This window comes from Zea mays, chromosome 5 (genome assembly GCF_902167145.1).
Source record: "Zea mays cultivar B73 chromosome 5, Zm-B73-REFERENCE-NAM-5.0, whole genome shotgun sequence".
Taxonomy (NCBI): domain Eukaryota; kingdom Viridiplantae; phylum Streptophyta; class Magnoliopsida; order Poales; family Poaceae; genus Zea; species Zea mays.
In genome coordinates, this window is record NC_050100.1 from 12,928,165 (window position 1) to 12,950,944 (window position 22,780).

Consider the following 22,780-nt stretch of genomic DNA (forward strand, 5'->3'; position numbering starts at 1 on the left):
ACTGTCCGGTGTGCACCGGACTGTCCGGTGCGCCAACGGCTCCCAGATCTGCAACGGTCGGCTGCGCCGTTTAAGGAAAGAAATCGGGCACCGGACAGTGTCCGGTGTGCACCGGACTGTCCGGTGCGCCCGAAGACAGAAGGCAAGATCAGCCTTCCAGAATTGCTCTCAACGGCTCCTAGCTGCCTTGGGGCTATAAAAGGGACCCCTAGGCGCATGGAGGAGAATACCAAGCATTCCTACAACATTCCTAAGCACCAAGACATCGATTCCACGCATTTGGTTCATTGTGATAGCATCTAGAGCTCTTGTTGAGTTGTGGACTCATTGAGTTGTGTTGCGAGCTCTTGTTGCGACTTGTGTGCGTGCTGTTGCTCTGATTTTGAGTCTTGTGTGCGTTGCTAGTTTCTCCCTTACTCCGTATTTCTTTGTGAATCTTAAGTGTAAGGGCGAGAGGCTCCAAGTTGTGGAGATTCCTCGCAAACGGGATATTGAAAGGCAAAGCAAAACACCGTGGTATTCAAGTTGGTCTTTGGACCGCTTGAGAGGGGTTGATTGCAACCCTCGTCCGTTGGGACGCCACAACGTGGAGTAGGCAAGCGTTGGTCTTGGCCGAACCACGGGATAAACCACTGTGTCATCTCTGTGTTTGATCTCTTGTGGTATTGTGTTTTGCTGAGACTCCTTTCTAGCCACTTGGCAATCATCGTGCTAACACTTAACAAGTTTTTGTGGCTATAAGTTTAAGTTTTTACAGGATCACCTATTCACCCCCCCCCCCCCTCTAGGTGCTCTCACCTCTGCGTCGAAATTTTCCTCGAAAAAAGATCCTTTCTGCCAGAATGTCTTTCGTGCTTTTCGACTACTTCGAAAGTGGATCCTGAAAACGACGGAGTACACGTAAGCAGCCAAGGCTGACCGAGCCGAGGGACTCCTACGCCTCCGGGATACGGATACCTCACTCATCACCTTCTGCGATAAGTAACTCACGTTCGGATAAGTGATTCCGCGGACCGAACAAGTCTTCACGTTCGAAAGCTCCTCTGCCGAAGCGATTCTTCGAGCCTTCTCGACTGCGTCGGTGACAGAACCCTATGGACGGGTAAGAGTGCGCGTAAGCGGCAAGGCCGACCGAGCCGAGGGATTCCTACGCCTCCGGGATACGGATACCTCACTCATCACCTTCCGTGAGAAGCAACTCTTGCTCGCACAGACAATTCTATTACCGACGAAGAAGTCCAGATACTCGAAACAAGAGGAAAAGAAACGCAGCTTTACAACACGGCGAGGGTGTGTTTGGGCCTCGGCGGCCGCAGAAAACACACGCTACAAGATAATCCGATCCTGCAGGCTCGGATCTTGACGGTTGAAGGGAGCAGCAGCACCCTCGGCGTCAACTACACCTTCGGCGAGGTCCGACCTAGCCTCCGACGGCGACACGGTCCGAGGGTCTCCACTCTGAAGGACGACTTCATCATCACGCCCGGGCCATCGCCGCCCGGGTCTCCTCCAAGAATCCGGCTCGAGCAGGCGGCTCGGCTGGTCACCCCGAGGCCTCGGCCAGCTGTCCCCCGAAGACATCAGCCCGACCCGAGGCCTCGGCAGATCAACTCCGACGTCGGTCCCGCTAACGAACGACCCGGCCAGGCTTCGGCCGACCAAGTCTTCTTTTCGAGCCAACTCTGCCTATGTCCGTGCTGACACCGCTACCCCTGGCTTCGGCTCATCGAAGAGCGACCGAGGGGTTCCTTTAACTAAGCAAGAGAAGCCTCGGACAGCAAGGCCGATCGAGCCGAGAGACTCCTACGCCTCCGGGATACGGATACCTCACTCGTCACCTTTGCACGGGGCGACTCACGCTTGGTGAAGCGGTTCAGACAACCAACAGGCGAGTCTTAGCGCTCGAAAATGAGGAAAAAACATGGCTCCGTGCCAAAAATACATACATGTTCAGGCCCCGACAGCCACAATGAACAAAAACACTGGCATTCAAGGTGCCATTACAAACGGAACTCCGGTTCCACCTCCACAGGTACGAACAACCCCACTCGATGGGGGGGACCTGCGGAGCAACAGAAGACCGACGGGCGGCTCGCCGTCGCCCGCTCCGGCAGCAACGACAATGACCCCCGCTCCGGGTGGCCGAACTGCAGCAACAATGGCCTCAGGGCGGACGCTGCTGCAACCTTGCCCTCGCCTACGCCGACGCTCGAGGGGCGAGGACAAGTACAAAGAGCCGGAGGCCCGAAGCGCGGATGGTGGCGGTGATCCCGTCGGCAACGGGGACTTCTCGAGCTGCCTCCACCTCGGCACCGATAACAGGGGCCGTCAGCCCTCCGACAGATCCCCACTCAGATCCTCCCGGACGAGTGGGGCACCGACCTCTGCGTGGAGGCGCCGTACCGGTGCAAAGGAAGGACCGCCCCAGAACACGAACGCCGCCTTAGCAGCGCGTGACATCTTGGGCGGTCCTCCCGTGCGCACGACGCGACAACCGCCTTCGCGGCAGGAGGGGGCACCGGGAGCCAAGCCGGCGAGTCCAACGCGCCGAGGCTGACGACGCCCGCCGTCGACCAGCCCCGCGTTGTCGAATTCCGCCCCTCTCGCAGGGCCAGTGAGCGCCCTCTCCCTCAAACGATGAAGGAGAGGCTGACCCACGAAACCGCGCGGTAGGTAGAGCTCCGGCTCAGCCTGGCCTCCACCCCAGCGAGGATGATGAACATCCTTGAAGCTGAGGGTGGGACCAAGATCGCAGCCCGGCTTGCTTCTCCCCACCCAGGGGCTGGTGGTCACCGTCTTGGGTGACCACCGGCGAGGGGATGCAGCCGAGCTGACTGATGAAAATCCTTGAAGCCGAACGATGGCTGAAAGGTACCAACTCCCACGGAGTTGCGTTCCTCCAACGACAAGGCGGAAGGACTGCGGGTATCCCCCATCCGGGGGCACGGAAGGTGGAAAGACACGATGCGTAAGGGAGCGCGAAGACATGGTCGCCTTTCAAGGGGATCACCCTCCTTTTAAAGGCGACCCTCCCTACTTGCGTCCCCAGCCGTCACGGGCTGAGTCTTCTCCAACACGCTCCAAGGTCCTCCCCCTACGGCGCGGGGGCTGGGTCCCACACATCATGCAAGCCGGCCCAGAGCAGAAGAAGCCAAACCGCCGCGCGCGGTGCATGCAACCGCCCAGCGGTTATAAGCAGTTCTCCACTTTTGCCCAGACCAGCGGGCGAAAGGGCGGGCAGCCATGCAGGCGGCATGCAACCGCGCCAAGTGGGCGCACCTCTCCGACTTCCAACGCGCCCAGCATGGAAGCCCACGCCCACGCGTCATGCAACCGGCGCGCCGGTCGCTACGTGCAAGCAACTGCACCGCCACTCGCACCACTGCCACGCCTCCTCGACTGCGGAACCAGTACCGCGACTCGAGGCAACCCTGCGTACGACCCAGCAGTGCCAGCCAGGCGCGACGGTCAATGCAGCCAAAAATGGGCCGGCGGTGATGGCGGTGGCAGGCGGGCGGGAGCAGCGGTCACGTCGTCAGCCAAGCTTACGTCCCATCCTGGGGCAGTGAGAGAGCCCTCTCTCACAGCGTGAAGACGACGTGCCCGTGTTCCGTTCCTCGAACGGCTCGCGCACGCGCAACGGCCGCCCCGCGAACCACTCGCCCCGTCGCATTAACTCCACGGCGGGACAGGCGGCGTCTCTGGCAGGGGAAGCGAGCGACGCTTCGCCTTCGCCATAATGACCGCGTCAAAAAAGGTACGCCGCGTCATTCGATTTCGTATCCTTTTCCTTTTCCTCTTTCTCTCTCTTACAACAGGGACCGGGAAAAGGGGATACCCTGAAAAGGACCCTTCTCCGTGAAGGAACCAGGCTCGGAGCCTCCCTACTGATCAGAGGTTCGAAGGCTGGCCCCTCGGAGGGGTTCAACAGCCGCCTCAGAGCACGTGGGCTCCACACCCACTACTGGTCAGAGGTTCGAAGGCCGGCCCCTCGGAAGGGTTCAACGGCTGCCTCAGGCCACTCGGGCTCCACGCCCACTACTGATCAGGGGTTCGTAGGCTGGCCCTCGAAGGGTTCACAGTCGCCTCAGACACAGAGCGAGGGATGACCATGGGTACGTTCGATACATAACCAAGGCTCGGGCTACGCTCCCGAGGTACCCTAGGACATTTCCGAGACCAGCGGGAATGATCTTGTAACGGAATCCCATCAGAGGGAGGCATCGAGCCCTCGGACCCCGTCGACAGGGGACCGGGTCCGGCAGATCACCCGCAGGTACTTTTGGGCGCGCCTCTGTGTCTCTAGCCGACCCCTAGCAAATGGGGCACGGACGTCCGCTCGGATTACCCGCCAGCAGCTCACCGGAGACACCATGTTCGGCGCCCACCGAGGGCAACATGGCGCTTTCCCCCCCCCCCCCCCCCCCCCCCTCCTCCTTGCGGAAAGGCGACGCAGGGGCGTATGTAAAAAAGTCGAGTTTGTCCCTGATCGTCCTCTCGCCCTGTGCAGAGGCTCGGGGGCTGCTCTCGCAAACCCGGCTCCGGCCAAACCGTTGACAGCGTCAACATACCAGCCCGAGAACTTGGAACCCGACCGTGCACACGGGCTACGGCCAGCTCGCATGAGGGAACGACCAGACCAGCCGAAGCATTACGCGAGGCATTAAGACCTCGGAGGAGTCAAACCACTCCTCCGAGGCCTCGGGGGCTACACCCGGCGGGTGCGCTCGCGCGCACCCACCGGAACAAAACGCAACCGAGAAAGGCTGGTCCCCTTGCAAAAAAAGTGCGACGAAAGCCTCCAAGCGAGTGCTAACACTCCCTTCGAGGCTCGGGGGCTACTGTCGGGGACCATAATTAGGGGTACCCTCAAGTCTTCTAATTCTCAGCTGGTAACCCCCATCAGCATAAAGCTGCAAAGGCCTGATGGGTGCGATTAAGTCAGGGATCGGTCCATTCGAGGGACTCGATCACGCCTCGCCCGAGCCTAGCCTCGGACAAGGGCAGCCGACCCCGGAGGATCTCCGTCTCGCCCGAGGCCCCCCTCCAGCGAGGAACATACTTCCGGCTCGCCCGAGGCCCTGTCTTCGCCAAGAAGCAACCCTGACCAAATCGTCGTGCCAACCGACCAGATCGCAGGAGCATTTAATGCAAAGGTGGCCTGACACCTTTATCCTGACACGCGTCCTCCAGTCGACAGAGCCGAAGTGACCGCAGTCACTTCGCCGCTCCACTGACCGGCCTGACAGAAGGACAGCGCCGCCTGCGCCGCTCCGACTGCTGTGCCGCTCGACAGAGTGAGGCTGACAGGCAGTCAGGCCCGACCTCAGGCACCATAGGAAGCTCCGCTCCGCCCGACCAGGGGCTCGGACTCGGGCTCAGCCCCGGAAGACGGCGAACTCCGCTCCGCCCGACCCCGGGCTCGGGCTCAGCCCCGGAAGACGACGAACTCCGCTCTGCCCGACCCAGGGCTCGGACTTGGGCTCAGCCCCAGAAGACGGCGAACTCCGCTCTGCCCGACCCAGGGCTCGGACTCGGGCTCAGCCCCGGAAGACGGCGAACTCCGCTCCGACCGACCCAGGGCTCGGACTTGGGCTCAGCCCCAGAAGACGACGAACTCCGCTCCGCCCGACCCAGGGCTCGGACTTGGGCTCAACCCCAGAAGACGACGAACTCCGCTTCGCCCGACCCCAGGGCTCGGACTTAGCCCTGGCCTCAGCCAACGGTCTCCGTCTCGCCCGACCCAGGGGCTCGGACTTGACCACGGCCACGGAAGACAGACTCGACCTCGACCTCGGAGGAGCCTCCACATCGCCCAACCTAGGGCGCGGACCGACCACGTCGACAGGAGGCGCCATCATTACCCTACCCCAAGCTGACTCAGGCTACGGGGAACAAGACCGACGTCCCATCTGGCTCGCTCCGCCAGATAGGCAATGATGGCGCCCCGCACGCTCTGTGACGACGGCGGCTCTCAGCCCCCTTACGGAAGCAAGAGGACGTCAGCAAGGACTCAACAGCCCCGACAGCTGTCCTTCCGCCAGGCTCCAGCGCTCCTCCGACGGCCACGACACCACACGAACCGGGTGCCAAAACCTCTCCGGCTGCCACGACGGCATGTACTTAGGGCGCTAGCTCTCCTCCGCTAGACACATAGCACTCTGCTACACCCCCCATTGTACACCTGGATCCTCTCCTTACGCCTATAAAAGAAAGGACCAGGGCCCTCTTACAGAGGGTTGGCCGCGCGGGGACGAGGACGAGACAGGCGCTCGCGTGAGGCCGCTCGCTCCCTCTCCCGCGTGGACGCTTATAACCCCCGTACTGCAAGCGCACCCGACCTGGGCGCGGGACGAATACGAAGGCCGCGGGATTTCCACCTCTCTCACGTCCGTCTTCGGCCGCCTTTCTTCCCCCCTTCGCGCTCGGCCTCGCGCCGACCCATCTGGGCTGGGGCACGTGGCGACATTTCACTCGTTGGCCCAGGGACCCCCGGTCTCAAAACGCCGACACTATCTAATATCCTTTTTATGAGCCAAAGCAAATGCATCTCAAATACACCAATTAGGTATGAGGTTGATAGCAAATTCTCAAGCACAATATCTCAATTTATGTGAGAGATTCTTTGACAAAGTATATAATTTGCTACTATATGTCCCAAAAGGATTATAGTAAAAACAGATGTTAAATTTATTGTAGTTCAACATATTATTATATGTAGAATTGTCGGTGCGTACAGCGCACTACAATACATGATATATGCTTTCAATAACATATAAATATAAATATCACTTTTTTATTGCTTAGCATAGAACAAATTAAAAAAATAAAATTTGATACATTATAAACTAAATAATAAAATATATCTATACTTTTTTCTTAGAATATCTCCAATAATTTACTCATCCTTATATGTATATTTAACCTCATACTCTGTGAACAATATAGTCTACACTACAAACAGTGTTTTAGGTTAACATATGGATAAATTGCTATACACGGTATTAAAATGACTTTTGATAACTTAATTATGCGGCAATTATAGGAGAAATTTAATTACATAATAGTTTCTCCCAATTCTGTAATGATAAATTATGTACAGCCGCATTTCCAAAAGATCGATGACCTTGAACTAGAGCTAGAAGGATTTCCCAAAAATTGCAGCTGTTTCACCATTAGTTAAGGAGAGCCGTAGTACTCATGGGTCAGGACCACTAAAAATTATGGGGACCAGCTATTTGTCAGTCAGGATTCAAGATGCGGCACTGGCAAAATAGTCTCGAATCGTTCTCCGTTTCAACGACGGCGGCGGGCTCAGAACAGAAGAGGGGCTGTTCGTCTGTGCTTCCGGGCTCTTCCTTGAATCAAGTGCCTCCTCCTCAAACAATGCCAAGGCCCTCTTCTTTGAAGATTCAGGAGTGCCGAAGTGCAGTGCTCTAGGTTGAAGGGGAGAGTGGCAACCGCTTTGCAATTCGCCATCACCGCTAGTGCAGACAACTCCGTCTCTTGATGTAGTAGCAGGCTCATGGGTAATGGACCTTCGGTACTCGGTGCTTGGTGCTGTTATCCGCTTACGGATCACTGTTGGCGAGCTTACATTTGTACAGTCCATTTTCATGGTACTCCACACACGTACCTGTGATACATAAGATACATACAGAACTGTCAGATGTCCTTATTCATTTCATATATTGCTATGCATTGCTTTGCTCACAAATTGTAGATGCTCTTGTTTACAAGAGACCAACAGAACAAATGGAACCATCTTTAGTATGTGACCAGAAAAATTCAGGCATAACCAAGCAGACTTACCGTGGAATCATCAGAAGATGTTGCTATCTTTCCAACCTCTGATGCACACCTGAAATATGGTAAATTCATATTGAAACGTGAGAATTGAACTGTCAGTAAGAGTTTCACAGAAATCTTTAAGTTTGTAGATCATACCAGTCAACCGAAGTTGCTTCGCCTTCATGGCCTTTCAGAACTATAGGAGCACTTTCAGGTTGATCCACCTATGTCAATGGAAAGAATTAGCGTGGATGTAAATATAATGTTTAGTGTGTAAGAAAGCCAGTAACAGATATGACAGGTACCTGCCACAAGTATACACTTCCATCACTTGATCCACCAAGGATGTGAGTTCCATCAGGACTGATAGCAGACTGCATGGTATAAAATTTAGGTATTACAGAACATACAATGATCGAACTAAACATGAGCAGCTATTTTGTAATTTGTACATTTAAAAGAAGTCAGAAACCCAGATGACCACCCACTGACCTTAACAAAGAAAGACTCTATTTTACTGCCAGTGTAAACCTTTATGGGACCTTTGTTCACATGAAGCACACTGTACAAGTAGATTCTGAAAGGCGTACGGTCAACATCAGTATTTAGCAACGGCATGAAAACTGTTCAGTAGTGTCTGATGGCAAAGTCTGAGTTTACCTGTTATCCATACATGACGCAGCAATGTATGCACCATACGAATCTTGAGACAGGCAAGAGATGCCATGTTTCACCCCCTCCTTCAGAGACAAAAGACCAGTATGTTTGTTCAGAGATTGTCCAGATTTGAGCTACGGAAACACAACATTCCATAATTGTTGACTCAATTTGATAGACATGATTATACTCTGAATTGCACGATTCAATTGCTTTTTGTACTGATAGTTTAACATTCTTTAGTGAGTAGAGATGTTTACCAAAGGTTGGGCCCCTGCTTGAGAGTTTTTGTTGGAGAACGGCACTTTCAGGTTTCGTGTATCCCATATTTTCACAACACTGGCATACATTTTACAAGGTACAATATTAGTATTTAAAATATATAAACGTTGGTTACTCTACAAAATAAAAAAAACAAGAAACAGAGTAGATGATATCAGGCTCACTCATCGTCAGGCAAGTGCATTATGTTCACAATAATATCATAAAATCAATAAGCTATTGCAAACCATACAAAAGTATGAAAGTGGGTAATAAATTAAAATGCAGGATAAAAATGAAAGTGTGACTTACTTGTCTGCAGCTCCAGAAGTAGCAATGGAGACACCATCTTTCAGATAAAGAACTGATGTGATACTTGTTGAAGCCGCCTAAATGTCACCAGTTTCAACAAACCAGCATCAGTAAGAGGACATAAGATCATCACAAGCAAAAACCATATCATGACAGTGTAATACCTTTGCTCGAGACCGTGTTCGGCTCCTTAGTATGGGACTGTGGGCTTCTCTGACAACAGCAGAAGACCTAACATGTAGCACAACTTTGTTCAGTGACTTTGTGTTGTCACTACAAACATTTATGATCACTTAAAATATGTACTTGAAAGAGAACATTTAATAGACAACATACGTGAGACACGTTTCACCATGGCTGTTTGGAGATTTAGGGTCACATCTTAAATCCCAAAGAGCAAATGAACCATCCCTTGAACCGGAAACAATGAGCTCTGCAAAGAAAATAAACTAATTAAACAGGAGTTTGTGGCCAGCCTTTGAGGATTAAATGTGCATAAAAATAAACTGCAAGGCTTCAGGCATTCAGGATATACATTACTAACCAGGATTGGAAGAATGACAAGACAGCGACTTCACGCTCCCAGTATGCCCTGACAAGACACCAATGCATTTCCTGTTTCCTACACTCCATATTTTGACCTGATGCAGAACGGTGGCAATGAGATTTTGGCAATATACAGATGACGAGGAATTCATATTTCGATAAATTGACGTGATCCTGTTGCGACTTACAGTTTGATCGCCGGATGCAGTCAGTATTTGGGATCCCTCCTACATTAGCAACACATAAGAATGAAACTCCGTCAGAAAGGTACACGTATCACTGAGATTTTAACCTGAGGTCGGCTCTTTCGCTGGACTGTAACTGTTCCAATCAGCGCAATGAAATTTACCTTGATCCAGCACACGTCAAAGACTGCATTGTTGTGAGCAACCCAGTCGCACACCCTCGTTTCAGCTGCCAAGGACAACGTCAGAATGGAACGGAATGGGTTGCACGAGGTACCCAATGTAAGACCGAGAAGAGCAAATCGGGGGAAGAGAGAAGGGTTTCCAACCCACCTGACTTCTCTAGTGACGAGGAGGCGGAAGGGAGGCGCCGGCGGGTGTCGTAGAGGCCAACGTACCCGTCTTCGTCGGCGACCGCCAAGAGGTTACAGGTCTGTGCAGTCTGGACGGATGAGGCAATTCATCAGAAGATTGGTACTCGCAAATCGCAACTAGAAATAAGATATAACTTTGCCAAAGCACGCGAGCCGAATGAGAGGATCCCTTGTTTCAAAAATAAAAACAGATCTCAGGCTCCGGACCTTGCCGAAGGAGATGGCGAAGGGGATGGCGGGATCGCCGGAGTGCTCGACGGCTATGACCCCGCCGCCGCGGCCGCCGGGGTCGGAGGAGAGGTCAGCGAGATACGGGAGCCCCGCCGTGGCGCGGGAGGAGACACTGGCGCCGCCGAGCTCACGGGCCCGGAGCCCGCCGAAGAAAGTCGGAGAGAGGCGCCGCCGCGTCGCCATGACAGTCAGAGAGATATGGGCACAGGCGCGGGCTGAGGGAGGGAAAGGAAATGGCGGGCAAGTCTTGAGCGCGAAGGGTTTAATGGAGAAGGATTCTGCCCCGAGCGAGGGACACGCCGGCGGGAAGAGCTATTTCGTAATCGCGCCCCGCGAAAAAATAAAAATAAGCCGCGGAAGCTGCGGCGGCGCTGGTTGTCTGGTTCTTTCGCTGCTGGATTTTCGCGGGCGATGGCTCACTGGCAGGTAGGCCCACTGCTGTAGGGGTACCGCGGGTTTCGTTCCGTTCGGTACAAGGTCCTGAAAACACGTTCGCAAAAGACTGGTCAAAGATGCGCCAGTACGATCAAAATTTGCAAAGGTTTTTCAACAAAATATAACCTTCCACTATAGAGACAATTATACCTATACTATACTTAAAGCACCAGTTTCAACGGTTGTCATGCGTCATTTTTTTTACAGAAACCCCCCTGCTTTTTTTTTAATCAACCCGCAGCCCAATACAACAGGATTGACCAATAACACGATCAGCGTCCACCACAACAATTAGCGCGCACCTAAACCCTAACTCCATCTGCTCCCAACCGTCAACAGCACGACATAGGCTCCACCGCCGCCGCCTGACCCAATGTCCATGTCCAACACAATCAACCTGCATAGGAGCTGGCGGTCATGGGGCACTCCCCAAGCGCGACCCGCACATCGCTGGTGCCAGCCGACAGGAGGTGGAGCGCTGGGATTGCCGTGGGGATTTGATCTGAAGTTCATCTTTTGTGCGATGATTTTGTGGTTTTAGGTCGGGACGGTGAGGAGGACGTGATGGGGCGTGGAGAATCACACAACACAGCCTACCACCGTCTCTTCCTCCCCCATCGGTGCCGAGGTGATCGCCTTCCGCGTGCCGTAGGAGCAGTTCACCGCCGACCACTCCATCGGCTTGTACTCCAAGGTTAGGACCTTACCGCTACTCGCTTACTACACGGGTGTGTCGTGGCCTGTGGCCGCCTGAATCATGGGAACTATGGTTATTCACCGAGGTGAGATGATGATGAAATGGCAGATGGTTCGGGCCAAGAAGAAGAACACGGATTGTATCTACACACTCAAGATCATGGACAAGAAGTTCATCACAACAAGATCTCATACGTCAAGATGGAGCGCATCATGCTCAACCACCTAAGCGTCATGAGGATCTTCTTCACTTTCTAGGACATGTACTCTCTCTGTTAGTGCCCCTCCTCAAACAATCGTAAGTAGTAAGAACAAACGATGAAGAGCTAATAATTTGAATGTAAAACAATACTGATCTTGGATCAATACCATGACTCTTTTGTCGTGCAGACATGGTGCTCGAGTCGTGTGAAGGTGGGGAGTTGTTCAACCAAATCGTCCGGGTTAATGTCCAACTGCTTGTAATATAGTTCATTCATGTTCTACCTTTGCTTCTTGTGCTCATAATTTGTTTGTAGAAAGGTCGGCTCTCTGAGGATAATGCACAGTTTTATGCTGCTGAAATCGTCAATAAATTGGAGTTTTTGCATGGCTCTGGCTAATTCATCCGGACGTTATGGTAGTGTGAAATGAAAATTAGGATGGAGTTGCTCATGACATTTTATATTTAGGAAATTTGGATATGTACCAAAAAATCTACTGCTTATTTCTGGTGGGCACATAAAGATTGCTGACTTTGGTAGTGTCAAGCATGCAAGGGATACTTCAAATCGAAGTTCTCCCGGCGAGGTTGGTGGCCCTGGCCCCTGGGGCCCTCCCCGGGCGCGAGGAACATCGTATGGAAGCCTCGGAGGTACGCAAGGAGCACAGAATGATAGCTGCAGCTAATAAAATCTTCTGGCTCCTCCCCCTTCCTCCTCAGCACTGTCTCGATTCATCGAGGGTTCGTTAGATTCGAGGGACGGCTGGCACGCCACCACGCCGGTCCGCTCGCCGGGTGGAGGCTCCGAGGTCGAGGGAGGCGTGGGGTTGACCAGGCCGTTGGCCGCTGGTTGGGGAACCAGGCTACGTAGTCGCTCGATCGACTTTCGGCGAGGAGGCCGATCCGATCAGTTGGATCATGTACTTTTTATTTGCTTGCACCTGAAAACGGCTAAACATCACTTTCTGCTTGATGTTTAGTATTAGATTGATTAGCATTGCTATGCATTTTCATTGGGCGTTATTGAAAACCACATTTAATTTATTGTGTGCCCTTAATGGTAGGGAAATAGATCTTGTGTGCACAATTTTTTGCAGTAAAGAGTTCCATTGTAGTCTGTAGGAATTAAAATTTCCTTTTTCTATATATAAAAACACGATTTCATGCAATTTTTTCTCTCTATGGTACAAGATACGTGACGATGTGGCATTTGCAATACACATGGTGAGAAAGGATACGGTTAGTTGGTCTGTCAACTCTACTTGATGAATGACAACAATTCTTTCATTTGTTGAAATTCTCAGCTTGTTCAGTTCATAGTTCTGATTTCATGGTTCGTATATGGATACACACCAATACAGGTTTGTTGTGACAATATGATAAAGTTGTACATGTTTTGTTGTCTCCTTTCCCTATGCTTATATCAACTGTAATAAACAAGATGTATTTGAAAAGATTTCATTTCACGTCACTATGGTACAATACATGATAGATGAGAGAACTGATCTCTTTTGGTTTTCTTTCTTTCTGAGAGATAAACTGTATACATCTTATGCCAAACTTCCAAGAGCTTAATAGATGTACCACTCGAGGTTTTCTGATTCATTTTAGATTTCAACGGATCATACTACTTGGCACTCAAGTCATGGACAGTTTGCATGCGGATTTGACTGAATCAATGATAAAAGGTTTAGGGTTTGGCATGATTACTTCTCTTACTACTATTCCGTGTATTTTTTCCTTCATGTTTCTATATCTCTTTTGTATGCTCTAGATATATTATGCACTAACATTTTACTAAATGATAATCTATGTCCCGTTGCAACGCACGGGTAACTAACTAGTAGAAAGTTTATGGTAGTCTGGACACGTCAGAGGTCAGACCTATCTCATCATACAGGAATGAGGGATCTTAGGTGGTAAGTTTTAAAATTAAAATTGTAAAAAAAATGATATCAATATATGCAAACGACTAGAAAGTCTCAAGTAATTTATAGTTTCACATTTCCCCTCGTGAACAAGAAAGTCAGAACTCAGATGCTGAGGACAGCGGTTAAATATCGAAAAAAATAAGAAACCAATATCAGATATTAATCATCTTAAAAATATTATATTGCCATTGATTTTAAAATCTACAAAACATCTTTAATCTTCTTACTCAACTCAGACAACTGCTAAATTATTTACTTTAACTTAAAAGAAACATTATTCATAAATCCAACGGTTTATATAAATTTATTTTATCTATCCGCATAGAACTATATCAATAACTTAGATTAGAAAAGGTACAGTGTGAAAATGTATTTATTTTATTCATGGACCAACTCGGTCCGGACCGACACTAGTCACGCACCGAGTACGGGCCGTGATAAATGCTCCACTACCCAACATGATCCGACGTTTCAACGAGTAGACGGGACGCACCCTTGCTCGCTCTCAGAAAAAAAACAAATATGTTATTCAGTTTTATGCTTATCATTGTGTCCGATGTTGTACTGGATATAGCATCGGATAAATCAAATATGATTTTGTTTTGGCCAAATAAATACTCCCTGAGTAAAAGAAATCTCCCTATTGGCATAAAATATTTTCTCCTCTTATCCATCGAGAGGGTTTCTCTAATGAAAGAGTACCATTTTGGAAGACTAACAAATTTTGAAGATACTTGGTGGTGCGATCCTTTTGCTTTGGTCTAATTATTTCTCCCCGTTTGGATTAAGCACAAAAAACATAGTATATTTGTATGGCCTTTTCATCACAAATATGGAATTTTTAAAACTTAGGTTTGAGCAAGGGTGTTTGCCGAACGAATGTGCAACGAAAGCACTCCCTTTTCTCAACAATGGATAACGGTCTTTACAATGGATACGATAATAAAGCCAATTGAGTTATACCAAGGGATCTTTGATATCAATTGAGAATGCAGTGGAAGCATTTTCCTTACACGTAAACTATATATCCCTTTCAGTTTGAGACTAAGTACAAAATAGACTTAAAACAACACTAGTCTCGAAGATTTAAAGTGCAAATATTGCTCCCTCTATATTCATGCATACAGGTGATGAATACTTGTAAAACAATGCACGTTGGAATATGAGGCATGGGAATACAAGATCTACACATTAAACCTTGGCAGAAACAAAAAAAGTATGAATTAAGAATAAGTATCGATTGAAAGAGAAATAAATGTTTAAAGACATGTCAGTGAAGCTTATTGGAATTCTATGATATAGATTGCTCCTCTTAAATATGTGTATTAAGGGGGTGTTTGGGATACCTCTAGGTTCCAACTCCAATATGAAACTGTAGTTTATAACATCAATTTAAATAGTTTTAAAATAATTTTAATATAAATAATAAATAAAATTACTTATCCAAATGTCTTTTAAAGATTTACAGCTTCGACTCCATGATTCTCTGGAGCACTTAATGACCTGCTCCACCAGCTCTACCATTTTTCTTGAAGACAAAACTGTCCCAAACAGGGTCTAAGACGAATACAAATCTTGGTCTTAAATGACAATGGCACACAATTAGGTCAATAGGCGAGAACATATTTACATTATAGCAACCGTGAAGAGCAGTGTGTCATAAAATAGCCGTGATGCTCGTGACATAATATGCACCTAAGAAAGTATTGTAATAATCATTTAATGCATTTGCCCTCAGGGCTAGCCCCTCTAACCTTTTTTTGGCTCCCAAACTAGTCATTAAAGATTCAAATATATCTAAGGAACCTCCCCTTTTAGAATAAAAAGAGCTTATTCTCGTTATAAGGTTAAGCTTTAAAATACATGTAATAAAAATACTTCTCTTTGAGATTAACCAATCATAGTAGGAAAATAATCTTAAAAAAATAATCTGACTAATTGTGTTCGTCACGGGACGGATACGAGCCATATTTATTGACAAAAAAATTCGATCCAACACGTCAAACACGGACCAACCCAACCTAACACGACACTAAACACGGGTCAGATACAGACCACGTTAAATATACCATGACCTGACATTTGAACACGTATAGTTCTTAGCAGCAAGCAAACATCGCAATGGAAATAAAAAACGTAAATCCCAGCAACCAAATAATCGGTGTTAATCATTCTACTGTAACAGATTCTGGCCGCAATTATTTCCATTGTCATTCCCTAAGCTAAACCAAAAACACCTATGATGTGTCAAAAAAAAGTTAGAAAAAATACGAAGAAAAAAGGAATATTATGGACTTTTATTTGGTGGCCCATCTAAAAGCCCATTGATTCGTTCCACGAGACCCACACGTTTCTTTACCCTAGTTTTTTTTTTCACTGAGCGAAGGCACACAGCCGCAGCCCCATCTTCATCTTCCTCGCAGCGCCGGCGTTCCATCTTCCGCTCCTCCCTTATTCGCGCTCGGCACGCAGGCGGCGGCGGCGGCACTCAGGCTCGGGATCTCAGCGACGGCGCTCAGGCTCGGGATCTCAGCGACGGCGCCCAGGCTCGGGATCTCAGCGACGGCGTCAGCGGCTTCCCTTCAGCCTCGCGCCCTCGCCTTCGATCCTCCGCACACCGGCCGGTGACCCTGCGTGCGTGCCCCTCTCTCTCTCCGCCCGCTTCCGGTGGATCGTCAACGGCGCCCGATCCCTGCGCCGCGCGCAGTGTGAGGGCCGCGGGAGCGCGTATGCCCCAAAGCGAAGCGTTACCCGTCCTCTTGGCGCTCCAGCGCGCTGAAGCGTGCGCTTAGTGCCGCTTTTTAGAATCCTGACAACATTTGCATATCATCCTTGCAGGTTATTTCTCTGAGGGCACTCATGATTTAGCACAAGTCATACTGATCTCTAACTCTGGTGACATAAGCTGTTGTTAGGGTAGCAAATCAAGAGATAAAAATGGCAGATTCAATGGTAGCGAGCTTCTGGGGGCCTGTTACATCAACAACTGAGTTGTGCGAGGAGAATTATGCACACTCATCATATATAGCAGAATTCTACAACACAATTTCTAATGTCCCATGTGTTCTTTTGGCGCTTATTGGATTAGTGAATGCTTTCCGCCAAGGTTTTGAGAAGCGATTCAGTGTCCTGCACATATCCAATATGATACTTGCTATTGGGAGTATGATTTTTCATGCCACCTTGCAACTTGTGTAAGTTTCCTTTTAAAATTGAAAGTTTATGTATGTGAAATGATACTTTTAACTATGTGATTACTAGTAGCTACTTGAGAAACTGTTATAACTAGACCTTATTCTTTTCTCCAATGCACTTGTTCGAGTTCAGCTCATTATGGAATGGCCTTGTGCATTATATTCTTGTGTTGTTTCTTTGCCATGGTACACCTACCTATATGTTTTTCTCTACTCCATCTGACCACAAAAACATGGTGTTTAAGAAAGGATTCGATCAAACCTTAATAAAAATTTACACGCAATCCATATTAAAAGTACTAGTAAATTCTCATAAATTGAAGGATTTTACGGGCATTCTAGAAGTCAAAGATATGCATCAAAGACCATTTGTCAAACATGATGAATATTTTTTGACCAGAGGGAGGCATGTATGTATTAAAGTTAGAACTGGTGATACCATTTTGGGAAGGGACGTTTGTGTAAGACTGGAGATCATTTCTTCACTTAGCCGTTTTGTATACAAAACTGCACAGAAGATGAGCTGTTAATCTTCTATAAATAAGAATATGTTATCCATTAACTGTAAAGAAATTTGCAATTTGTTCCTTCTAGCTTTGATTCTTCATCAAGAACATCTGCATTATTTATCTTTCTCAAGTATTCATCTTTTTGCTTGTCTCTGTAGAATTTTAGTTATGGAGTTCATCCATTGTTTCATAGCTTTCTTATATAAAAAATCTGTTGGACAGTTTATTGCTCCTTTTATTGTGTAATCTTTTCTAGTGTTATATATTATGATTGAAAAGCGGAAGGTATCTGTTATAACCGGGACAGCAGAAGGGGCTTAGGCAGCGCACGACGCACGGCTGGTTCCAAGGCTGCAGGAATTTACTTAGTGAGTGGGCTGTGTAACTCCTGGATTGTAATATAGGTTAATGAGTGAATTGGTGGAGAACTAAGCAGGGTAATAGAGTAGTTGTCCCTGCACTTTGTGCCGTACCCGTACCATACTCTGTTCTCTTCCACTTCTATCTTGGTGGAGCCAGCATGCTGGAGTTCCTGGGAGTGCCGGTCGCCCGTCTTTCACTCATATTTCCTTCGTTCCCTAGTCCCTAACAATATCTATCTCTTGGATTATGTGCAGATTCAGTAGATGAACTTTCAGAATATTGATACACCCATTAAGGGACGAAGTCGGGAAGAACCATTAGGGTGTGGGGGCTTAGCTATATTAAATTGCTAGGTGGGTAAACTTATTTTTTGACTGTGACTTATTGTATGGTGTGAACACACGAGTGCATATGGAGGGTCAATTTGTCGGGGTTGGGGGGGCGTTACATAGGTGAACTTTGCAAAACTTTGTGGAGTGTGCATTCTGCCAAAACCATCTGCTTTGGTGCTGCAAAGCTACATAATTTAGCACAATTTGATTTGTTGAGCTGACGGCCATTGGGTGACATGGAACATAGTATTGTTGGACTCTTTTTGTGCAATCTTTACCTTTTTGTTCTGCGCATTGCACGATATTCACGTGCATTTTGCGCTGCACAGTGGGCTCACCATGTAATGTTTGCATTGATCTTTTTTTTTGTGCAAAAGAAGTAACAACTTCCAAAAAAATCTGTTACACACTGCATGGGGTTCCTCAGGAGTGTTTTTCTTCGTAATTTCTCTTGACTGACACTGGTCCATGTGCTAGAGTAGTGTCTCAACTTTTTGGCACAGGTCTTTCAGCATTAGCTTGCACAAGAGTTTAAGCATAGCTCTGCTGTACAAAAAATCTAGCCTGCAAACAAACATGGTTGAAATTGTCTGTGAAACATTGTCAATATTGCTTATTCAGCGTTCTTTCTCCTGTTATGTTTATTTTTTCCTTGGGATTCTTGGGTTCATTTTGTGCAAACCGTTCCTAATCTACCTGAAGTTGCGAAAGGGCCTCTAGCTGAGTTGGTTAGGTGGCCCGAGTAACATTTAAGGTTGTGGTTAAAAAAATCCCCTCGTTTGTCTCACGCCAAAGCACAGGTCTAAGGTCCCGGTCGCAGTCGTGTTCTCACATGGGCTACGATGCCGCTATGTATGGGTGGGGCAGGGGTTCAGGCGTTTTCTCGACCTATGTGAGGTCTTCTTAATATAATGTTCGGGGGCTGTCTTACCCCCACAGGTCGATGTTTTTTATCTACCTCATGGAAATGGCTCTGTCCCCACTCCCACCAAATACACCTTGCATGCACATGCCTATAGAAACTACATGAAATCCATATTTTTTGTGTCCGTTTTGGCACATATGGTTTCACTTTTGGCAATATATTGATGCACTTGCTGACCAACAACCATTTGGCATATGTCGTGATTGTGATGGCCAAAATTCTATCTGTTCTGATGTCCATTGATTAGCACATTTGTTGAGAGATCCGTTTTGTTCTATTTTATGTTTTTACCCAATCTTCATCACCAGGTGCATGGAAAAAAAACTAAGGTAATGTAGTTGTCTCTTATGATGGATCAACTGGCAGCTTAAGGGTGTGTTTGGTTCAGCTTTCTAAACCAGATTTGTTGCCAAAAATCTGGAATCTCAACCAAAGGGGTATAATAGCAGAATATATTTCTGAAAATCTGTAGATTTATATAGTTCAATTTAGAATCACCTCATATCCTAGATTTTCTAGATTCCTGCCATCCATGTTACCAAGTTATCATGCCCTTACAGAATCTACAGTTGACAGTGGTTCAACCAAATATATTTTAGCTTTCTCACAACCGTCTGCTCGCAGCAGCTCACAGCCAGAATAAGATTTTTAGAAATCTATAGCTGGACGAAACAGACCCTAAGTCTGACCAATCATTTAGTGTATCAAATGATATCAAAGCACTAACATTTTGACCTTTGCCGTATACTTTAGTCAGCAAATCAGCATAGAGAATTTATTTGAAATTGGGACTGATCCATGTAACTTCAGTTTTGCTTGCCTGAAACGATGACTAGGGCCCGTTTGCTCCGCTCCTTGCTGGAGCTGCCTGGCCCAGTCAGCTACCCAGCGTCCGATTTTGGACGCTCGGATGCCTGGTAGGGCACGAACCAAACAGGAACCCATACTCAAAACTGAAATTTTATTCTGCCTTTTAGGAGTGTGAAGGGTTGTGATTTTCTGGGTTATCAGTTTTTTGGGGGAGCACACTGTTTTGACATACTGTTTACTGCTGGATATTTTCATAAACTTCCTATCTCTGTGACCTGTTTAGTCATCTTGTACTTAATTTTCATAACGTTTACTCTATTTTGTTCATAACGTTTACTCTATTTTGTGCATGATATTCTTTTTTTGGTAACATGTTCCTTTGTTGATGTTCTGTTTTCCAGCCTACAACAGAGTGACGAGACTCCAATGGTCTGGGAGATCCTTCTTTATATGTATGTCCTTTATTCGCCGGACTGGCATTACAGGAGCACAATGCCAACCTTCCTTTTCCTATATGGTGCTGCCTTTGCTGTAGTTCATTTCTTTGCCCGGTTCCAATTCGTATTCAAGCTGCATTACATTGGCCTCTGCTTCCTCTGCATCCCCCGGATGTACAAGTACTACATACAGACCAAAGACGTGGCTGCGAAGCGGCTCGCAAAGCTGTGGGTTCTCACGTTAACCCTTGGGACTCTCTGCTGGCTAGTTGATCGCATCTTCTGCAAGAAGCTTTCGCATTGGTATGTCAACCCGCAGGGGCACGCATGGTGGCATGTGCTTATGGGCCTCAACTCATACTATGCAAACACATTCCTAATGTTCTGTCGGGCTCAGCAGCGCGGGTGGGAGGCGCGAATCACCTACCTTCTTGGATTTTTGCCTTATGTCAAGGTCCAGAAACCAGAGAAGAAGAGGGAATGATTTGTCTCTGCTTAACACTGATGCTACTCAGTCCACCGCCAGTAAGCTAATGTCTATCCCCCACCCCATCCCCCACCCAATGTGCGCAGACAAGTTGTGGCATTTTTGTATATGGGCATCCAAATGATTACGGACTATAAATGTTCTGATGTCACACTGGATTTCGGTAACTTTTGACTGGCACCTGTTTTGTACCATACTTAATCATCGAACGGAGATTAGTTGGAGTGGTTGGTTGGTGTCCTAGTTTTGGCCATCTTTCTTTTGGTTTCTTTGCAATTGCCTTTTGGTGGTAATAGGACAGGGTTATTTGTTTATTCGTTTGTCGTTGAATGGAGTCCAGTTGTACTAGTTATCATCACTCCGCATGGGGATACATCCTTCCATATGATGACCGTTAATTCATTGACTTGTGTTGGTGCCAATGGACAACTCTCCCGAGTTGAGCTGTTCTCGCTCTGATGGTTATTTTCGAATGCACTGCGTCGTAGGAAGCACGACTGCAGATGTCTAGTCTGTTTATCGGGTGGCCCAGGCTGTTTATCATCGTTTTACTGATGGAAACACCTATGGGTTCTTGCCATTTTTGCAAGTTTGGATGACTACATAATACTGTCTTTGTCTGAATGAAACTTCTAAAAGACGTACTAAAGATTACCATCGTTGTTAGCATGTGTTTGCAGGCATGACAATTGACAAAGTCACTATTGGCTTGTTTGGTTTCGTTTGTTACCCGCTTATGGATGGAAATAAACGAGAATCCTATCAAACACAGATTGTTTATGTTTCTCATAGAATCGACAGTGCACAGTTGAACTAGATAACGAGAGAACAATTGAGGGAATATTTGAGAAATGGATAATCGAAAGAATTTGTGTTTCCTAGAATCTAAATAAGGTGGGGAGAAGCAAAACCAAACAAAAACTGCCGCTATAAGTCCATTTTCGATGGGAGTTTTATATTCATTAAATGGCACGTCACATAAGCAAATAGGATGATATAACATATAAAAATAGGATGATATTACATATAAGCAAATAGGATGATATAATATATAATTTTATGAGAGATGAAAAAATTTCATGGAGACAATTCTGGATGTATTGTCTTCTAAACAAATCTTGACATAGCAGTCTTGAAAATAAATAGTGTGATGAGACTATGCATTGAGAATGACCTAAAGTAATAATTAGCCAGAAAACCTGGATATTAGATGATGAAGTTACCACAAGGGATCCCATCTATTCTCAGTCTCTTACTCTAGGTGTGGCTTCTCATTTCTGATGAACCAATTGGTATTGGTACGGAGGGAAGGTGCGAGCATGTGCTCAACAGAGTGGTCCATGAGAAAGGGAGTACAGGTAGCAACTTAACTGTAGGGCATGTCCCAGGAAAGGAAATAGAGATAGCAAGTTAGCAACCCATGCGTCCTGCACGTTGGCAAGGCATGAGCCTTGCGTCGTCCTGGTTGCTGCTGCTGGACCTAGACGTACCTGAATCCCTGCGCTTTCCGGACGGGGGACCGTAGAAGCGGCGCAAACGTTCAGCTGCTGGGAGCCATGACCCTACGATCTCAAACAAAACTTTGGTGCTGTTAAATCTGATTTTTTTCGGGGGTACTTTCTACAACAGCTACCTATAGGAGTCTGTAAGTTAAATAAAACTATGCAAAACTGAAATGGCTGTCGCCACAATTTTCAAGCAGAAGCACTTCAGACTTGGATCAGCATGACTCTTCTCTTCTGGTCAGAAAGAAAGGGCAGTTGTTGCTTTTTTGTAATAAATAAAGGTGAAAAGACAAAATATCAGCATGTTTTTGGTCCAAGGATCAGCATGCTTTTTACGCACTCACGGAAGCATAAAGAACACACACACAAGAATCCTGCCACCAATACTCGTGTCCACGAAACGAAACGCCGGTGGGGATTCGAATCACGAGCTGGGCGGGGACAGACGAGGATACGATTCCAATTTCGCAGCAGTAGCAGATTAACATTCCACGCATGAGCACATCCAAAGCCCGCTAACCAAGCCATCTACTAGTCAATTTTTGCATCGCACGAACGCACAGCTGAAAAAGGCGATCGTCCCAACCGAACTCCACC

At 47.5% G+C, this 22,780-nt stretch overlaps 2 protein-coding genes across 4 annotated transcripts; one reads left to right on the top strand and one right to left on the bottom strand.

Moving 5' to 3' along the window:
• Positions 1 to 7,004: 7,004 nt before the first annotated feature.
• On the bottom strand, positions 7,005 to 10,591 carry LOC100284874 (uncharacterized). 2 transcript variants are annotated; one of them, XM_020553395.3, is made up of 15 exons: positions 10,334 to 10,589; positions 10,086 to 10,194; positions 9,917 to 9,981; positions 9,756 to 9,794; positions 9,566 to 9,662; positions 9,358 to 9,454; positions 9,186 to 9,252; positions 9,022 to 9,098; positions 8,709 to 8,787; positions 8,452 to 8,582; positions 8,284 to 8,368; positions 8,097 to 8,165; positions 7,948 to 8,015; positions 7,813 to 7,861; positions 7,005 to 7,636 (listed from the first exon to the last, which is right to left on the bottom strand). In XM_020553395.3, exons 1-15 carry the CDS (start codon positions 10,538 to 10,540, stop codon positions 7,253 to 7,255), a joined length of 1,623 nt encoding a protein of 540 aa, XP_020408984.1. In that variant the 5' UTR covers positions 10,541 to 10,589; the 3' UTR covers positions 7,005 to 7,252. The 2 variants fall into 2 exon arrangements, with proteins under 2 accessions (XP_020408984.1, NP_001151241.2); NM_001157769.3 differs by having other exon boundaries at positions 7,022 to 7,636; positions 8,452 to 8,531; positions 10,334 to 10,591.
• A 5,386-nt stretch (positions 10,592 to 15,977) lies between these two features.
• On the top strand, positions 15,978 to 21,100 carry LOC100273078 (Alkaline phytoceramidase (aPHC)). Of its 2 annotated transcripts, none has more exons than XM_008683189.3 (3): positions 15,978 to 16,348; positions 16,460 to 16,815; positions 20,156 to 21,100. In XM_008683189.3, the coding sequence occupies exons 2-3, from the start codon at positions 16,559 to 16,561 to the stop codon at positions 20,673 to 20,675; spliced, it is 777 nt and encodes a 258-aa protein (XP_008681411.1). In that variant the 5' UTR covers positions 15,978 to 16,348; positions 16,460 to 16,558; the 3' UTR covers positions 20,676 to 21,100. The 2 variants fall into 2 exon arrangements, with proteins under 2 accessions (XP_008681411.1, NP_001140999.1); NM_001147527.1 differs by having other exon boundaries at positions 16,028 to 16,255; positions 20,156 to 20,909.
• The last annotated feature ends 1,680 nt before the right edge of the window (positions 21,101 to 22,780 follow it).

Excerpts from the sequence above, each read along its gene's own strand:
- LOC100284874 (XM_020553395.3), bottom strand. The coding sequence starts at position 10,540 with ATGGCGACGCGGCGGCGCCTCTCTCCGACTTTCTTCGGCGGGCTCCGG. Across the intron at positions 9,455-9,565 it reads TTGTCATTCTTCCAATCCTG|AGCTCATTGTTTCCGGTTCA; the intron begins GTTAGTAATGTA and ends TTTTCTTTGCAG. Across the intron at positions 8,788-9,021 it reads ACTTCTGGAGCTGCAGACAA|TGTTGTGAAAATATGGGATA; the intron begins GTAAGTCACACT and ends AATGTATGCCAG.
- LOC100273078 (XM_008683189.3), top strand. The coding sequence starts at position 16,559 with ATGGCAGATTCAATGGTAGCGAGCTTCTGGGGGCCTGTTACATCAACA. Across the intron at positions 16,816-20,155 it reads CATGCCACCTTGCAACTTGT|CCTACAACAGAGTGACGAGA; the intron begins GTAAGTTTCCTT and ends TCTGTTTTCCAG.